The following is a 16,576-nucleotide window of genomic DNA, read 5'->3' as shown; positions in this document are numbered from 1 at the left end:
TAGATGGCTGAAGTTTGACCCATCTGTTGCTGCGGTTGCATATGTGCCGGAAGTTTCCTGTGGAGATGATGGACATGGGTGAGCCTGTGTCCAGTTCCATTTTGCAGGGAACTCCCTAAAGCTTGACCTGAAGTCGAAGCTTCTGTTTAAGTGAGCGGTGGGCACCAGTGCGGAACACGCTCCTCTGGCTGGAGCAGAACCTTACTCAGTGTTGCCCTGGGCCCCCGGTACCTCTTATGACTGAGTCATCCTGTGGATGGTCCGTCTGACGACCTCGGCAGATGGTGGCAATGTGGCCTGGTTTGTCACATGCCCAGCACGTTGCTGTTCAGAATTGGCATTCCACGCATTGTTGGCGGCCTCCGCAGCCCATGCATCTAAGGAATGGAACTGCCTTCTCAGCTGGCCGCGGTCCTTTCTCCTGGTGCTTCTGTAGCTTGTTAACCTTGTAGTCAGAGTCGGTGTCTTCCATCCATTTGGCATCCTCGTGGTGGACGACTTCAGTTCTTGAAGTGCTTTTGGAGGGCTGTAGCACTTTAACAGCCCCTCCAGTGGCTTTGTCTGCCATGACCTCCTTCACGGCCTCTTGTAGCGAGACAGTCTCCTTGGCGAACAGTTTTTGTTGGAGCTCTTGGTTCCAGAGTCCACAGACTAAGCGGTCTCTTAGTCTCTCCTCCAAATCCGTGAAATTGCAGAATCAGGACGCTTGATGAAGAGTGGCAATGAATTCTGTGGCCGTCTTGCTGGGCTGTTGCTCCTGCTGCTCAAAAGCATGCCTCCACACTATGACGGATAATTTGGTCTCGAAGTGGTCTCAGAGCTTTTTGTTCAAGTCCGTGTAGGTGATGGACTCAAGCGGCATTGGTGAGACCAGGTTCTTGGCAATGTCGAAGGTGGCTGGGCTGCACACCCAGAGGAGGGTTGCAGCCTTCAACCCGTCTTCGCTGACCTGGTTGGTGCGGAGGTAATTCTCGATGCGGGAAATGTAGGACGCCCATCTCTCTGGGTGTGTGACGTTGAACTCTTCGAGTTTCCCCACTTTTGCCATGGTGAGTTGCTTGCGATTCTTGTTGCTCATGTTGCCTTGTGCTGCTTCTACATAGGCTCTAGGATGGATCCTTAGGGCGCGGTGGTCTCCAGCATGTCTTGCTGGCAGACCGAGGGGGGGGGGAACGCAGTCTCTGCCAGGCTTTATGCTGGCCTCACCCCCTAGTGACTTCAGACTCTTGTGTTGAAGCAGCACATCCCACTATCGTCGCCACTGTTATATCTCTGGTTCTTTAGGCATTAAGTGATACAAAGTGTTGAAACAGCAAACAAGTTTATTAATTCAGAACAGAAGCAAACCATAATGGCTGCTGCACAGCTATTTATACGGTTAGCCTCTAGGCGGTGACCAATAGGTTAAAGTAACAGTTTCCTGCCCCAAACCTCATTATCAGCCTGGAGACAGCAAGTTTGGCTTTCAGTAACAGCAACTGTTACATAACAGAGAAATCTAGGTCAGACATTAAGCAAATGATCAGACATTAAGCAATACATTACATCAAGGATGTCCATTGTTATTAATTTTCACTCTGGAAGTTTTAAACAGAAATATTAGACAAGATATAAAAGGCGAAACATACAAACTACAAGCATTTGCTGATGATTTAGTATTTATCTTAGAAGAACCTTTGGAGATGATTTCTAAATTACTGGGAAAGATAGAATAGTATGGAGAAATGGCAGGAGTAAAAATAAATAGAGAAAAAACTAAAGTAATAGTCACGAATCTCACAGATAAACACAAAAAAACCAAATTTCAGAAAAAATAGTTACAGATAGTGAAAAAAGATTAAATATTTGGGTATACATTTATTGGCAAGACGTTCAACAATAAAAGAAAATAATTACACAAAATTATTGAATCAAATAAAACTGGACTTGGAAAAATGGAAAAAAATTACAGTTGGGGTGGCATGCTTTTTTATGGTATGACAAAAACAGAGTTCATAAGTATTTCAAAATATATAAAAGTGCATTGTTAATAGTATAGGAAAAAATTAAAAGTAAAATATACCTGAGAATTCCAGGGTGGTTGTCAACTATGGAAACATTTGTACACCCAAACCTGGTGGACTTTGAAAAAACCTGGACATATATATTCTAAATGCTGAAGGGAATTTAAAATCTAAACAAGAACTGGAAAACTTGTCATGGTGGGCACATTTACAAATGCAAAATAGATATAAAAAAGATGTTAAACTGTATGGATTTTATAAAGAACGAACAATATTTAATAAGATTTTGTTAATTTCAGAAGAGAAATTAATTAAGAAAATGTATAATTTTTTGTTAATTTTGGAAATGGAAAGTGAACATGTTAAAGAAACAATGATAAAATGGGCAATTTTTTTGGATATAATATAGAACTAGAAAAATGGCACAAGTTATGGGAGAGAAATTATAAATTGAAAATGTCAACTTCTTATAAAGAAAATTTATATAAAATGTTTTATAAATGGCACTTGCCACCAGCAAGATTAGCAAAAATGTTTAAAAATATGTGAGATAGACGTTGGAAATATAAACATAATTCAGGCACGTATTATTATGTTTGGTGGACATGTGACAAAGCAAAGAATTATTGGAAAAAGATACATACTTGGTTAGAAAAGATGATGGGAGAACATGTAGACTTTAAACCTGAACTTTTCTTACTAGGTATAATACCAGAAAAGATTAACAAACAACGCCTATATTTGATTCTACACATCACAACAGCAGCAAGATTAATATTTGCACAATATTGGAAAGACAAAGGAATACCACCAAATGAAGAAATAATTAAAAAAATACTGGAATGCGCAGAGATGGACAGATTGACCAAGAGATTTAAAGAAAAAGAAGAAACAGAATATTATCAAACTTTGGACTTATTTTATCGATGCCTAGAAGAAAGAATGAAGGATTAGGAATTAAATATGTATTAGCGTTTTAAACCCAGACAACACATTGGTTGAAAAATTATTATTGTATGTAAGAAAAAATTAATAAAATTTTGTAAAAAAATGATAAGACTCCAGGCCCAGATTGATTATCTGCAGAGTTTTACAAATCTCTACAAGATATTTTAAATCCTATAATGGAAGAAGTATGTAATGGGTACCTTTAGAGGCTAAAACACCAAATACATGGACAGACAGTAAAATTAATACCTAAAGAAGACTCAGGCTTAATGCAAATAAAGAATTATAGACCATTATCTTTATTAAATGTGGACTATACAATTTTTGCTTCAATAATAGCAGAAAGACTAAAGAAATTTTTGATTGAATTTATACATACAGATCAAAATGGATTTCTACCCAAAAGGGAAATAAAAAATAACTTAAGAATGATTTTAGACATTTTGGAATATTATGAACTCCACTCAGGAAAACAGATGGCATTAATATTTCTAGACGCACAGAAGGCCTTTGACAATATAAATTGGCAATTTATGTTTCAACAACTAGATGAAATGGATTTTGCAAATTTTTTAATAAATATAATTAAAACAATTTATTATACAAACATCCAAAGTAATTGTAAATGGAGATTTTACAGAAAATTTCAATATTAAAAAAGGCACAAGACAAAGATGTCCACTATCTCCACTGCTATTCATATTAACATTGGAGGTATTAAATAGAAATATTAGACAAGATATGGAAATTAAAAAACTGAAAATAAAACTGAAAAATACAAATTACAATCATTTGCAGACAATTTAGTTTTTATACTAGAAGAACCCCTTGAGTCAAGCCTTAAGCTTATGAAAAAGATAGAAGAATTTGGAGAAGTGGCAGGTATGAAAATAAACAGAGAAAAGACCAAAATGTCAACTAAAAATCTTACAGAAAAACAAAAAAAAATAGTTATCAGGAAAAACAGGTCTTCAAATAGTCAAAAAAGTTAAATACCTGGGAATCTACCTGACAGCAAGATGTGCAACAATAAAAGAAGATAACTACGTAAAACTATTAAAACAAATAAAACTAGATTTGGGAAAATGGAAAAATATACAACTTTCAATGCTGGGGAGAATAGCAACGTGAAGATGAGTATTTTACAAAAAATGCTTTTTTTGTTTCAAACCATACATCAACTTCTTTGATGAACTAAACAAATCAATATTAAAATTTATTTGGCAAGGAAAAAAAGCTAGAATAAAATTGAAAATGCTTCAAGAAGCAAAAGAAAATGGAGGATTTGGTTTGCCCAGACTGGAGTTTATATTACCAAGCAGCTGTTCTAACATGGCTAAAAGAATAGATAACCCTTAAAGATAAAAGATTATTAAACTTAGAGGGACACAACCTGCAACTTGGATGGCATGCCTTTTTATAATACGGGAAAAATAAAATTCACAGATACTTTCAACATCATTACATTAAAAACGCACTTCTGCTAGAATGCGAAAAAATAAGTGAAAAACTATATAAAAATACCTGTATAGCTTTCAACAAAGGAACCGTTTGTTCACCCAAACTTAATAAACTATGGCAAAATTGTGACTTATAAAGACATTTTGAACAAAGAAGGAAAATTAAAACATAGAGAAGAATTAGAAGAACAGGGTATAGAGTTATCATGGTGGCCATATTTGCAAATCCAAACAAGATATGAAAAAGATGTTAAAATACCTGGGTTCTATAAAGAACAGAGAGACTTTGATAAGATATTACTGACATCAGATGAAAAATTGATTAAGAAACTTTATAAATATACCCTAAGCTTAAAGACAGAAGAGGAACAAGTCAAAGAAACAATGATAATGTGGGCAAAGAACTTTGGATATAATATAGAACTAGAAAAATGGCAAAATCTTTGGGAAAGAAACTTGAAAATAACAAAAGCGGTAGCATACAAAGAAAATTTATATAAATGTTTTTATAGATGGCATTTAACACCTGCGAGACTAGCAAAAATGTTTAAAGATGTATAGAACAATTGTTGGAAATGTAAACAAAAAACAGGTACTTATTGCCATTTTTGGTGGACATGCTCTAAAGCTAAAAGATTTTGGTTAAGAATACATACATGGTTAGAGAAAATGACAAAAAAACATATAGTGTCAAATGTCATGGTTCCGATTAATGAGACAGTTCAAACAAAATTCAGGCATTGTTTTATCTAAAAAGTCTTAACAATAAAACAAAGCATTGGCACTCATGGATGGATGCCAGAATCTGAAATCTCCTCCCCTCAGCCCATCGTATCATACACAATTCCCACCCTTATTTACACATCATAAATCACATTATCCAATTAGTTTTACATATGAAGTTTCACTTCCTTTCTCTGCGCACGTTATTTCTTATTTTATTAAAACATCCGGTTGACATTCGTCCCCCCTTCAGTGATTCAAATTGAAGCAGTTAAAGAAAAAGGCTGCTTCTTATATTGTCAGTACAAAAACATATCAATGTTTGTAGCATTGACATCAACGCTGCTAACATCGGATGTTCTTGCTTTGACAACAGATGGAAATTTTTCACTCTTAGAGTTAGTTGATGCTGGGGGTGGGGATGTGGATGAGAGTCCAGCTAGTCATAACAATAATAACTCAGCCGTGGGAATCCAAGGTTATTGTGCCCAGAGTTGATAAAGATTTGGTGGGCTGGAGAGCAGGGGAGAAAGCCCAGGCGCTTCAAGCTAATTGGGGAATGTGATTTATGACTGTTAATTGGAGAAGGGAATTATGCTTTGCTACTTTGTGCCCAGGGGAGGGGAATTCAGTTTTTGGCTTCATGTCATGGTTAAGACAGATGAAACTCTTAAAAAAAAAACTTCGAGGCATTGTTTACCTTAAAGAATCTTTTATTCAAGAAACAAAATATAGGCACTACATAGTAGAAGCCAGAATTATTTTTGTTAGGTATAATTGTAGGTGATTATGAGAAAGAGTGTATTTATTTAATTTTACATATATTAACTGCAGCAAGAATTGTATTTGCTCAATATTGGAAAAATGAAGAATTACCAGCAGAGGAAATGTTAATTAAAAAAATCTTAAGAGTGTGCAGAAATGGATAGATTGACATTGATAATGAAAGAGAAAGAAGATTCAATTTATTTTAGAACACAGAATACTTTTTTATAATTGGCTAGATAAACGAGGTAGAGAGAAAGGAACTTAATATGTATTAGTAAATTAGACATTGAAGCCCAGACAATATGTTGCTGATAAATATTTTAAGCACCGTGATTACAAAAAAAAATCTTAATACAAATGTATGTAAAAAAAAGAACTGAGAATAAAGTTGAGTTAAACTGTCTAATAAGCCTTCCAATAAATGTTTTTAAGATGTACCATACTGATTATGTCAGCAGATCTTAGATGGAGAACACCCAAAATTCTTAGCATTTCACAATTTGGTTGCTAGTCCAAAAGTATAATGTGAAATCTGACTCTCCACAAATCATTTGGAACACTATTACCTTAGCCAATATGACAATTATCATAGAGGTGTGATATGAGTTCAAAAAATTGTGAAAAATAGCAAAACTCACTGTCCTTTCTTCACAATTGTTTAGGACTGGTGGGTCTCTCTATATATTTGTATGTTGATGCTACACAGCACTTAAAATTCAAAGGTACTTCACAGTATGCAAAAGGCACTAATATACCATGAAACAACATCTTTCCCAGAATTGCAGGGCTGCCCTCTGCAGCATAATAAAGATACAATTAGTTTAAAGACGTTGCTAGCATGTGCAATTAGTGCAGGTTCACATCCCACCAGGCTCAAGGTTGACTCAGCCTTCCATCCTTCCGAGGTAGGTAAAATGAGGACCCAGACTGTTGGGGGCAATAAGCTGACTTTGTAATAATGCCGCTTGGCAGGGGCCGAATCAGCCTGTGTCATAACTTAAAGAAGAGAAAACAAAAAGATTAATAATTCACTATTCCCACCGTGGTCTAACTTGGAATGGATTTGCTTTATCTGTAATTCATTTTGAGAAAGTGATTTATACAATTACTGATTATATAAACACCATTTTAAAATAGTATGTCCAAAATTCTGCTATAATTAAGTAGAAATGCAACTCAATTATATTTATGTCTCCTGCAAATATGCCTTCACAATTAAATATACTGTAACTTACAACAGAACTGCTGAGATTTTTCATTCTCTCCACAACACTTTTCATGGTTTTCAGCACAGGTAAATAAATACTGACCTGCAAAATAAGATCAGTAGCACTAGATGACCTACGAATATCTTAGTAGTAACACACTTTCCAGAATGATACATTATCCCATGGAGAATGAAGCTAATTTAGAATCAAGTGACATTCCTCGGTTTAGCACAGGATTGAATTGTATATGGTTTGGGGTGAATTTACCCAAATGTAGCTCAGTAAAAAAATATATACAGCTAAACTGTGAACCAGGTCATGCTGATAAAATATATCTCTTTCCTTCCTACATCATTCTTCAAATGGGGATTCTAGGTGTAAGGAAGGACAGCTAGCAGTGTTTAAAAGCCTTCTCTTGTGGCTTTAAAGAAAAGTGACTGTTTTAACTTTGCTTTATAAAACAGAAATTTTGGATGAAGTTGCTCTGGGTCAAAGTAAGTAAGTATTTACATGTAAGTATTTACATGGCCTGAGTTTGGGCCAGCTCCTCAGAGAAGGATTCTACTTAGCTATCTGCATCAATTAAGCTGATTCTGGCTTAAGACTTGAGCCAGAATCAAGACTTGTCTCAATACTCCAAGAAACTATCTAGAACACGTGAAGAAAAGAATCAGGCTGAGCACCTTGGCAATAAAGTCCATTCGAAAATGTTCCAGTTCTCGCTTAATAAGTATTAACTGTATTAAGACTAATAACTTAGTGAGATGAGGCTTAATGAACATCAACTGAGTAATGCAAGGGTTTCTATAGCCCATGTTTGAGAACTGGCTTGTGGTAGGGAATCTTGAACTTAAATGTAGTTTCTCCACTATCTGAGATATTTTTGTTTTGTTCTTTTGTCATAATCTTGACTATGATTAATTTTATGATTTCAAGCTACTCTTCAGTGTCACCTGTAATGTTTAATTAAACCTTGGTCTGCATTACAGTTTTACATTTGAAAGTACCTCTATAATCTGATGCACGGAACCAATGCATAAAAATCAATATGAAAATGACACAAAATACTGGAAAGAGTCCAGATAAAAATGTTCACTGGTATCAAATTGTACAATATAAATGCTAAGAACAAAAAAGGATGCTTGTTTTAACAGCTATGTCAGAAACATAAGAAATTTGCTGCAGTAAAGCTTAAATTTGAGAAGAAACCAAATAAAACAGAATTTTTATTTGTAGTTTAAATTAAACTACCTTCAATTCTCTGAAAATCAAATTACTTACATCAAAGTTGGGCACACTAGGTTCTCTGAAGTCATTCCACAACTTTCTGGGGATAACCCCTACAGGAATGTCATGAATCACAAAGCGGCTACTGGTTGACAAGGAAGACTAGAAGAAAGAAACTTCACATGACCAAGAGTAATTTTGGCTACTGAAAGAATTTTCATATTTCACTGCAATCATCTATATCTATTTTACATCAGTAAGCAACTCCTTCATAACTGCAAGTAACACCATGACTTCAAGCCTGTCAAAATTGGTCCATAGTTATCTCTTCTCTCCAATTATATGTGGATAGTTACAATGAAATATGGTCACCATTAATCAATCATTTCCTTCTCAAAGTTTGCTTGGGCCAGAGGTCTAGACAAATCGTTCAGCCAAATTTCCAAGAAATCAACTTTCAAAGTCCTGGAAATCAAATTTGGAATGATTGCTATCTGGAATCAGAATCAGAATCAGAGAATTGGAAGGGACCTTGTAGGTCATCTAGTCCAACCCCCACCCAAGCAGATATTCTATATCATTTCAGACAGATGGTAGTCCAGTCTCTTCTTAAAAGCTTCCAGTGATGAAACCTCCATAACATCTGAAGGCAAACTGTTCCACTGGTTGATTGTTCTGTCAGAAAATTTCTCCTTATTTGTAGGTTGAATCTCTCCTTGACCAGCTTCCATCCTTTATTCCTTGTCTGGCCCTCAGGTGCTTTGAAAAATAGGTTGATCCCCTCTGCTCTGTGACAGCCCCTCAAATATTGGAACATTGCTATCATGTCTCCCCTGTACCTTCTCTTCACTAGATTAGCCATGCCCAGTTCCTGTAACCATTCTTCATGTTTTAGCCTCCATACCCCTAATCATGTTAAAATCAGCGCTTTTAAAATCTAAGACTCTGATATCATTATGTTCTATTGTTTGTGTTATATTGAATTATATTGAATACTAGTATGACATGGTCACTCTCACCCAAGGTTCCTGCAGTTTCAACTGCCTCTATCCTTTGTTCATGAGAATCAGGTCTCATATGGCTGTCCCTCTAATTCCCTCCACTACCTTTTGGACAACAAACTTGTCAGCTAAGTTGGTCAGGAATCTATTTGATTTCTCACTTGGTGCAGAATTAGTCTTTCAGTTGATGTCAGCGTAATTGAAGTCTCCCATTACTATTGTAGTGTGTTTCCTACATATATTGTTAATTGGTTAGCAAAAAGTACATCTATTTTTTCTGCTTGTTTGGGTAGCCTGTAGTATACACCTATGGCAATGTCATTCTTTTTTTTCTTTTATATTGACCCATATGCATTCTAGGTTTTCGTCTTGTGCATTTCTGTACAAATATAGCGATCTTTCACATATAGTGCAACTCCACCTCCTCTTTTATGGGATCTGGTTTTTTTGTATCCTTCTATCAGTATGTCCCACTCATGGGTTTCATTCCACCAAGTTTTGGTAATTCCAATTATTTCATATCTACCTTCATGTATTAATAATTCTAGTTCACCCTGTTTGTTCCCCAAACTTTATGCATTTGTGCATGCTTCCTATGTCTCCTATTTGGTGTTTGAGTTTGTCTTCCTTCCCATCCCTCCTTACCTCATTGATTTTTTTTCTAGGGGTTTTTGCTTGTAATTAGGTCCTGGAGATCCTAAAGATTGGTCACTCTTCCCCCTCAGTTTTAGTTTAAAGCCCTCCTGAAAAGTTGAGCTAGGTGTTTTCTAAAAACATTCTTCTCAGTTTTTGTGAGGTAAAGCCTGTCCTTGCTAAAAGTCCATCATGGACGTAGTAAAGACCATGGTCCAGGAATCCAGGAAACTTAAGAGGACACACAAATGTGCTTTGAACCCACTATTCACTTCTTCATAGCCCGAATATTCACATGCATATCTCTGTTGTTTAATAAATTAAATCATGCACAAATAAGTAGCAACAGATTTCCCTTGAGTATGTTGTCATTTTATCTGGTTTCTGTGAACTGTAAAAAGTCTGAACTATTCCTAATTCAGAGGTAACATAGTACCATAATTTAGCTGAACTAAAAGTTATTATTTTCCTTTTACTTTGATACTATATAGTGAACATGGGGACTTCAAAAGAGCTAAAATGCCACGATAACAAGAATAACTATATCAGAATGTTCAACAATATGAAGACTCCCCTGTGTAAGTTATGCTGAAAGAAGTTACTGTGTCATGAGCATTTACACAACTGTACATGTTATTAATGGCCAAACACTTGAATACATCACAATTCTCCTTTGATAAGACTGACATTAGACTTAGAATACTTCTCTACTCACCAGCTCCATGGCTACTGTAAGACAAGGACACTGCTTATTAGTCAATTTAATTTTCACTGTCTTGGCATTTTGGGCAGTTTTAAAAGCCCTGGAAAGGTTTTCAGGTGCCAGTTCTAAATAAATTTCATTATTTTCTGCAGAAACACCCTCCATCTGGAATTCATCAAAGAAGTTCATCTAGAACAATTTTAGAAAGCAGAGGTGCTGATAAGGCTAGTGCTATTAATACTGGGCTTTATTTAAATATATTTTGTATGGTATTGGTTTTTCTTTTGCTCTCATAGGTAAGTACATATAAGTAAAGTTGCTGCTATAGTCATGAATGTAATCCTGTGACTTTACTTGGTATGAACTATAAAATAAGTTCAGTATGGTCAAAAGCATTAACTTACATACATCTACAGACCAGATAGTAACAACCCACAGCATATAATAGCTAATTAAACAAACAATACACATGAAAAAAATCATTAACATTTTTATTTGTTAAAATCTTCCAACTCACAATAAAGTCTCACAACAAAATATTATATATCATGACTGTAATTATTTCTATAGTTGAATAGAAGCTATTTTTTTTCAAATAAAGCCTCCAGTTTGAATAAAAGGGAAGTATAATTTATATATTTTATTCAACCCTAAATATATAAAATGTTCACCTCTACTTTGCTGGAAGATGCATAAGTTAAATAAGTCTCTAGATTAGAAATGTATATAATGCAAGCCACTGACCATCAGCTCCCCTTTGAATTTTCTGCAGATGTGCTGCTAACCTGCAGTAACAAAAAATAAATGCTACCATCTGGAGAGAATTAAGAATGGGAGGAGAAAGCTGCTTTAAGTTCAACATTATGTTATCATTGCTTACATGATTTACTGCTATGGACTCAGAATTTGTTACTATCACATAGCAGTTGTCCTGTCTCTCCAAATAAAAGAATAACAGAGTTGGAAAAGGCCTTAGAGGTCTTTTAGTCAAAACTCCTGCTAAAGGAGAAGGCCCTATACCAGGGGTAGGCAACCTCGGCTCTTTTATGACTCATGGACTTGAAGTCCATGAGTCATAAAAGAGCCGAGGTTGCCTACCCCTGCCCTATACCATTCCAGAAAAGTGACAGTCCAGTCTCTTTTTAAAAGTCTTCAGCGATGGACCACCTATAACTTTAAAGGCAAGCCATTCCACTGGTTAATTGTTTCACTGTTACAAAATTTCTCTTTAGCTGTAGGTTGGTTTTCTCCTTGATTAGTTTCCATTGTTTTTTGTCTTCCTTTTTGGCGCTTTGGAAAATAGGTTTACCTCTTCTTTTTGGCAGCCCCTCAAATATTGTAACACTATCATGTCGCCCCTAGTCCATCTTTTCACTAGACTAGACATACCCAATTCCTGTAATCCTTCATGTTTTAGCTTCCAGCCCCCTAATCATCTTTGTTGCTCTTTTCTGCACTCTTTCCAGAGTCTCTACATCTTTTTTATAATATGGTGATCAAAACTGGGTGCACTATTCTAAGTGTGGTCTTACTGGGACTTTATAAAGGGGTACTAATACTTCATGTGATCTCAATTCTATCCCTCCATTAATGCCTTAGGATTGTGTTGGCTTTTTTGACTGCTGCCACACATTGCTATTTGATTATCCATTAGAACTCTGGGATCTCTCTCAGTTAGTGCTATTGAGCCAAGTTTCATCTAATCTGTACCTGCACATTTGGGGTTTTTTTGGCCTAAGTGTAAAACCTTACTTTTTTCTATGTTGAATTTCATTTTTTTAGTTAGGGCCCAGTGTTCAAGTCTGTTAAAATTCATCTGGATCTTGAGCGATCCTTTGGGGTGTAGGCTTTTCCTGCCAGTCTAGTGTCATCTGCATTTTTTAAATTTAAATTTGTTTTTATCATAGAAAATAAAATACAAAACAGTAAAACAAAATGAAACAAAACAAAAACATACATTCAACCCTAACAACAACAAAAAATAGTGTACAACAAAGGAGGAAAAAGTGATCAATTAAATTTAACATTTAACAAGTTTTACAGGACTATATACATGAAGACCAGTGTGGCTTCTTATCTAAAAGACAATTAAAAGATAATGTAAGAGTAATTTTGAATATAATTGAACATTTACAACAATGTAGTGAAAAACAGGTTGCATGAATCTTTCTGGATGCAGAAAAAGCTTTTGACGGTTTGAACTGGGCCTTTGTGTTTATAGTGGAAAAGATGGTTTTTGGATTGGGCTTTATACAGGTTCTAAACAGTCCAGAAAGCTTAAATCATGTTCACAAAACCAGTTGAAATTTACAAAACTGATTTAAAAAACCAGTTGAAATCCAAAAGGGTATTATCCCCTTTATTATTTATTCTAGTATTGGAACTGTTAAATAGAGATATTAAAGAGGATAACAGAGCAAAATGACTATGAATTAAAGCATCATCTGCAAATTTGATGAGTTCCCCTTGGATTCCCTCATCTAAATCATTTATGAAGATGTTGAAAAAGTACTGGGGCTAAAATGGAACCTGAGAGTACCTCAATGCTTATTTCTCTCCATGTAGATCTGGGGTGTCAAACTCGCCGCATCACGTGACGTGTCACAACATATTGACATTTTTCCCCTTGCCAGAGCTGGGATGGACGTTACAATCCGGCCCATGGGCTGGCAGTTTGATACCCATGATGTAGACGTTGTTCCATTAAGGACTACATATTGAGCACTGTTGTCAATCAGTTATAAATTCATCCGGTGATGCTGCTGCCTGTCCCACATTTTTTAAGCTTACCAAGCAGTAGGTTGTGCTCTATTTTGTCAAATGTCTTACTGAAATCCAAATATACTATGTCCATTGCATTTTGCTGGTCCATTAATTTAGTCACTTTGTCAAAGAATGAAATAACCTTTGTTTGGCATGATCTATTTGTTACAAACCCCTGTTGACGTCTGGTTAAAACTTTGCTTGCTTCTAGGTATTCACAGATCTATTGCATATCTTCCCAGGTAACGATGTTAAGCTGATTGGTCTCTGGTTTCCTGGATCTCTTTTTTTCCCCTTTTTTGAAGGTGGGAACTACCTCAGCTCTTTTCCAGTCCTCTGGTAGTTCCCTGGTTCTCCACAATATTTGTAAAATATGATTCAATAATTCTGAAATCACATCTGCTACTCCTTCAGAACTCTGGGATGTAAGCCTTCAGGCCCATTGATCTGAACTCATCTAGATCAGATCATTTTCTTCCTTATTTTAATTTGTATTCTTAAGTTTGTTTTTTACAGTTATGTTTTTGATAGGCTGAGCCATATTATCTTTATGCAAGAAAACAAATGCAAAGAATGAATTAAGTAGCTCTGCTTTCTCTCTGCTTCCCATTACATCCTTGCCATCTTTTCTCATTAGTGGAGCAATTGTCTCCTTGACATTTTTCTTGTTTTTTATATGTTGAAAGAAACTATATTGCCCCTCCCAGCACCTGGATTTCTTTTGCAGCAGGAAGCACATCAGAAATCACTTTTGACTGCTGAGACTAGGATTCCAGCAATCTCCTCCTCTCTGCTTTACCTACATTCATACCGAGAAGCTTGCAAACAGAAAACAGCTATATCAAATATGGGTCAATTCACCTCTACTTATTTGGATGATATTGCACTAAGACAGATGCTAAGCTATTTAACTCTATTCTTTTATATCCCTTCTTAAATTATAACAATTTTCTAACTCTTCTTGAATATCTTTCAGCTCTTATGAGTCTTTAATTACCTCAAATTCAAGTTGAATTTTTGCTTGTCTTCTTTCTTGTTCATTTATTTCTATCTCTAATTTTGATATTTTGTAGGAACATAGGAGAAACTGCTTATTATGTACAATACTGTACAGCACTTCATAGTTTGCTGTTTTTAATATTTTTGCCATTGGACTCTTACCTGGTTAAGCTCACACCACATGCTAACACCGCCATTTGCTACTTTGTCACTGAGGATGAAGTAAAGTTTATCCAAAGTAAGCCGCAGGGTACAGGTTTTAGTTAATTTGGCAATTGTGCTTATCACACCTGTCAAGACAGATTTTACAATATAGTTTCCTTATATCTCTGTATAATGGAATACCTTGAGTCACAGGACCAAAAATAGAGGGTGAAATTTCATTACCAAATAGGCATATTAAGGATTAGTTTGGAAGTTGCATTAAAAATAACAGGAGTCCAGTAATATCCCATCACTAAAATATTAACTTATCACTTCTGTAAGATTAACAAAAAAGCTTTGGCGCCAAAGTTCTAATCACTGTAATAGTTTTTCAACTATCTGCTTACTCATGTGCAATTGTGACTTAATTTTTATAACTGATTTTATTGACATAATTAACAAGCAATTCTTATCTCTCACTCCAAGTCATTGAGAAATAAAAGAAGGGTCTTTGAGTAACATAGTACTAATAGATTCATTACAAATAGGCTGCAACTTTTGAAGTATCCCTGTAAATGAACAACACCTTTTTCCCCCCTGTATATTTCTCCCAACAGCAAAATGAAAACATGACATTCTTCCTGTACTACATACATTGTCCGAGTATTCATATGGGTTGTTTGAGCTTAGCACACTCTGGGAAGCAAATCACTGGAAAGAATATGTATCTGCTTGAATTAATCCAATTCAATTGGCATCTATGAATCTATCATCCCATTTAGCCTACTCGGTAGCGTGGAACAAACAGATGGACTGCCAAATAAATGAAGCACTTTATTTCATATAATCAGTAGCCACGTTTCTATTTCCATTCCCGGCAGAAGGCTTGGTATTTTCCTTTATCCTCACAGGAAGCACGCTCTTTTAATGGAAAAAGAAGCGCCGCTCCTTAAAATTTGCAAATCTGGCGGACAGTTGGTAAAAGAAACCACGGAGGGGAGGACAAAGCTGAGTATGCTCTTTCCAATGTTTTTTTCTTTCCAGCTGAGCTGCAGGCTTTTTCACACGCTCTACTCACGACTGAAATGATTGAGACATCCAACGTCTATAATCTTAGCTCGAAACCGCATGACAGAAACGGCACCAGCATCAACCACCACCTCTTCTTCCCCCATAAAGAAAAAGGGACGCAAATGCACTTCCGGTTCCCGTTTAAGCGTCTTAGGAGCAGGTCGTGAGGAGTTTGTACAAAAATACCACAGAGAGTTGTTGTCTCGCAGTAGCTTTTTTTCCCGCTCCAAGTCGGCAAGTGGAGTTGGTTTTGTAATCTCTCATGGCCAGCCCAATTAAGTGGGAATCAGAAATGTCACAGATCTGAAAAAAGCCAAATTCTGATGCTACAAACATTGTTCATCATTTTTTCGATCTATGGTGAAACCCGGAAACCAAACCAAAGGGTCGCTGCTAACGATGCCTCCGCCCATTTTTGTTTCACTTCCCTTTATTTTGTTACTGGCGGTCCAGACAGGTTACACTTTAAAAGAAGGGGGGCGGGGGGGGCTTGCAGGAAGCGTAACCTAATCAGTTCTTATTATGCCTATTAGCAGAATAATAAGTTGGAAGGGACCTTGGGGTCTTCTAGTCCAAACTCTTCTTGAGCACAACGTTCAGAACTTCTGGAGACAAATCGTTCTGTTATGACCCAGGTGGGTAAGACTAGGCAAGCCTCCAGAGAGTTTATTTCTCTTGGGAAGGGTTAAACAAATGGCTCTTCACCAACCAATCAGACTCCACACTCAGTCCTCCAAACAACAGGCCATAGATTACCTAACAAAGCCTCCAAGGCAGAAGTCCTGGTCTCAGAGCAAGGCAAAGGTCCAAGACGAGCAATTTCCAAAGGGCACAGTGAAACAAAAGACAAATGCAGTTCATAATACAAGGGCACAGTTCAAACCAAAAGGCAAAGAGCACTTTTCAAAACAAGACAAGGCAAGGC

At 36.2% G+C, this 16,576-nt stretch overlaps 1 protein-coding gene across 4 annotated transcripts in view; it reads right to left on the bottom strand.

The window, feature by feature from the left end:
• Nucleotides 1-16,000, bottom strand: part of HUS1 (HUS1 checkpoint clamp component) — a 63,105-nt gene extending 47,105 nt beyond the window's left edge. For 2 of the 4 annotated variants that reach the window (XM_083377160.1, XM_083377159.1), the window contains exons 1-5: nucleotides 15,659-16,000; nucleotides 14,599-14,726; nucleotides 10,687-10,863; nucleotides 8,392-8,499; nucleotides 7,138-7,212 (exon numbers count right to left, since the gene is read on the bottom strand). In XM_083377160.1, the coding sequence (XP_083233286.1) occupies nucleotides 7,138-7,212; nucleotides 8,392-8,499; nucleotides 10,687-10,863; nucleotides 14,599-14,726; nucleotides 15,659-15,755 (585 nt within the window). In that variant the 5' untranslated portion in view covers nucleotides 15,756-16,000. The remainder of the gene's footprint in view (nucleotides 1-7,137; nucleotides 7,213-8,391; nucleotides 8,500-10,686; nucleotides 10,864-14,598; nucleotides 14,727-15,658) is intronic. The other 2 variants (XM_083377161.1, XM_083377162.1) reach the window with 2 other exon arrangements.
• Between the last annotated feature and the right edge of the window lie 576 nt (nucleotides 16,001-16,576).

The sequence above is a fragment of the Vipera ursinii genome, assembly GCF_947247035.1.
Source record: "Vipera ursinii genome assembly, chromosome: Z".
NCBI classification, from domain to species: domain Eukaryota; kingdom Metazoa; phylum Chordata; class Lepidosauria; order Squamata; family Viperidae; genus Vipera; species Vipera ursinii.
This window is presented reverse-complemented; position numbering and strand designations above follow the sequence as displayed.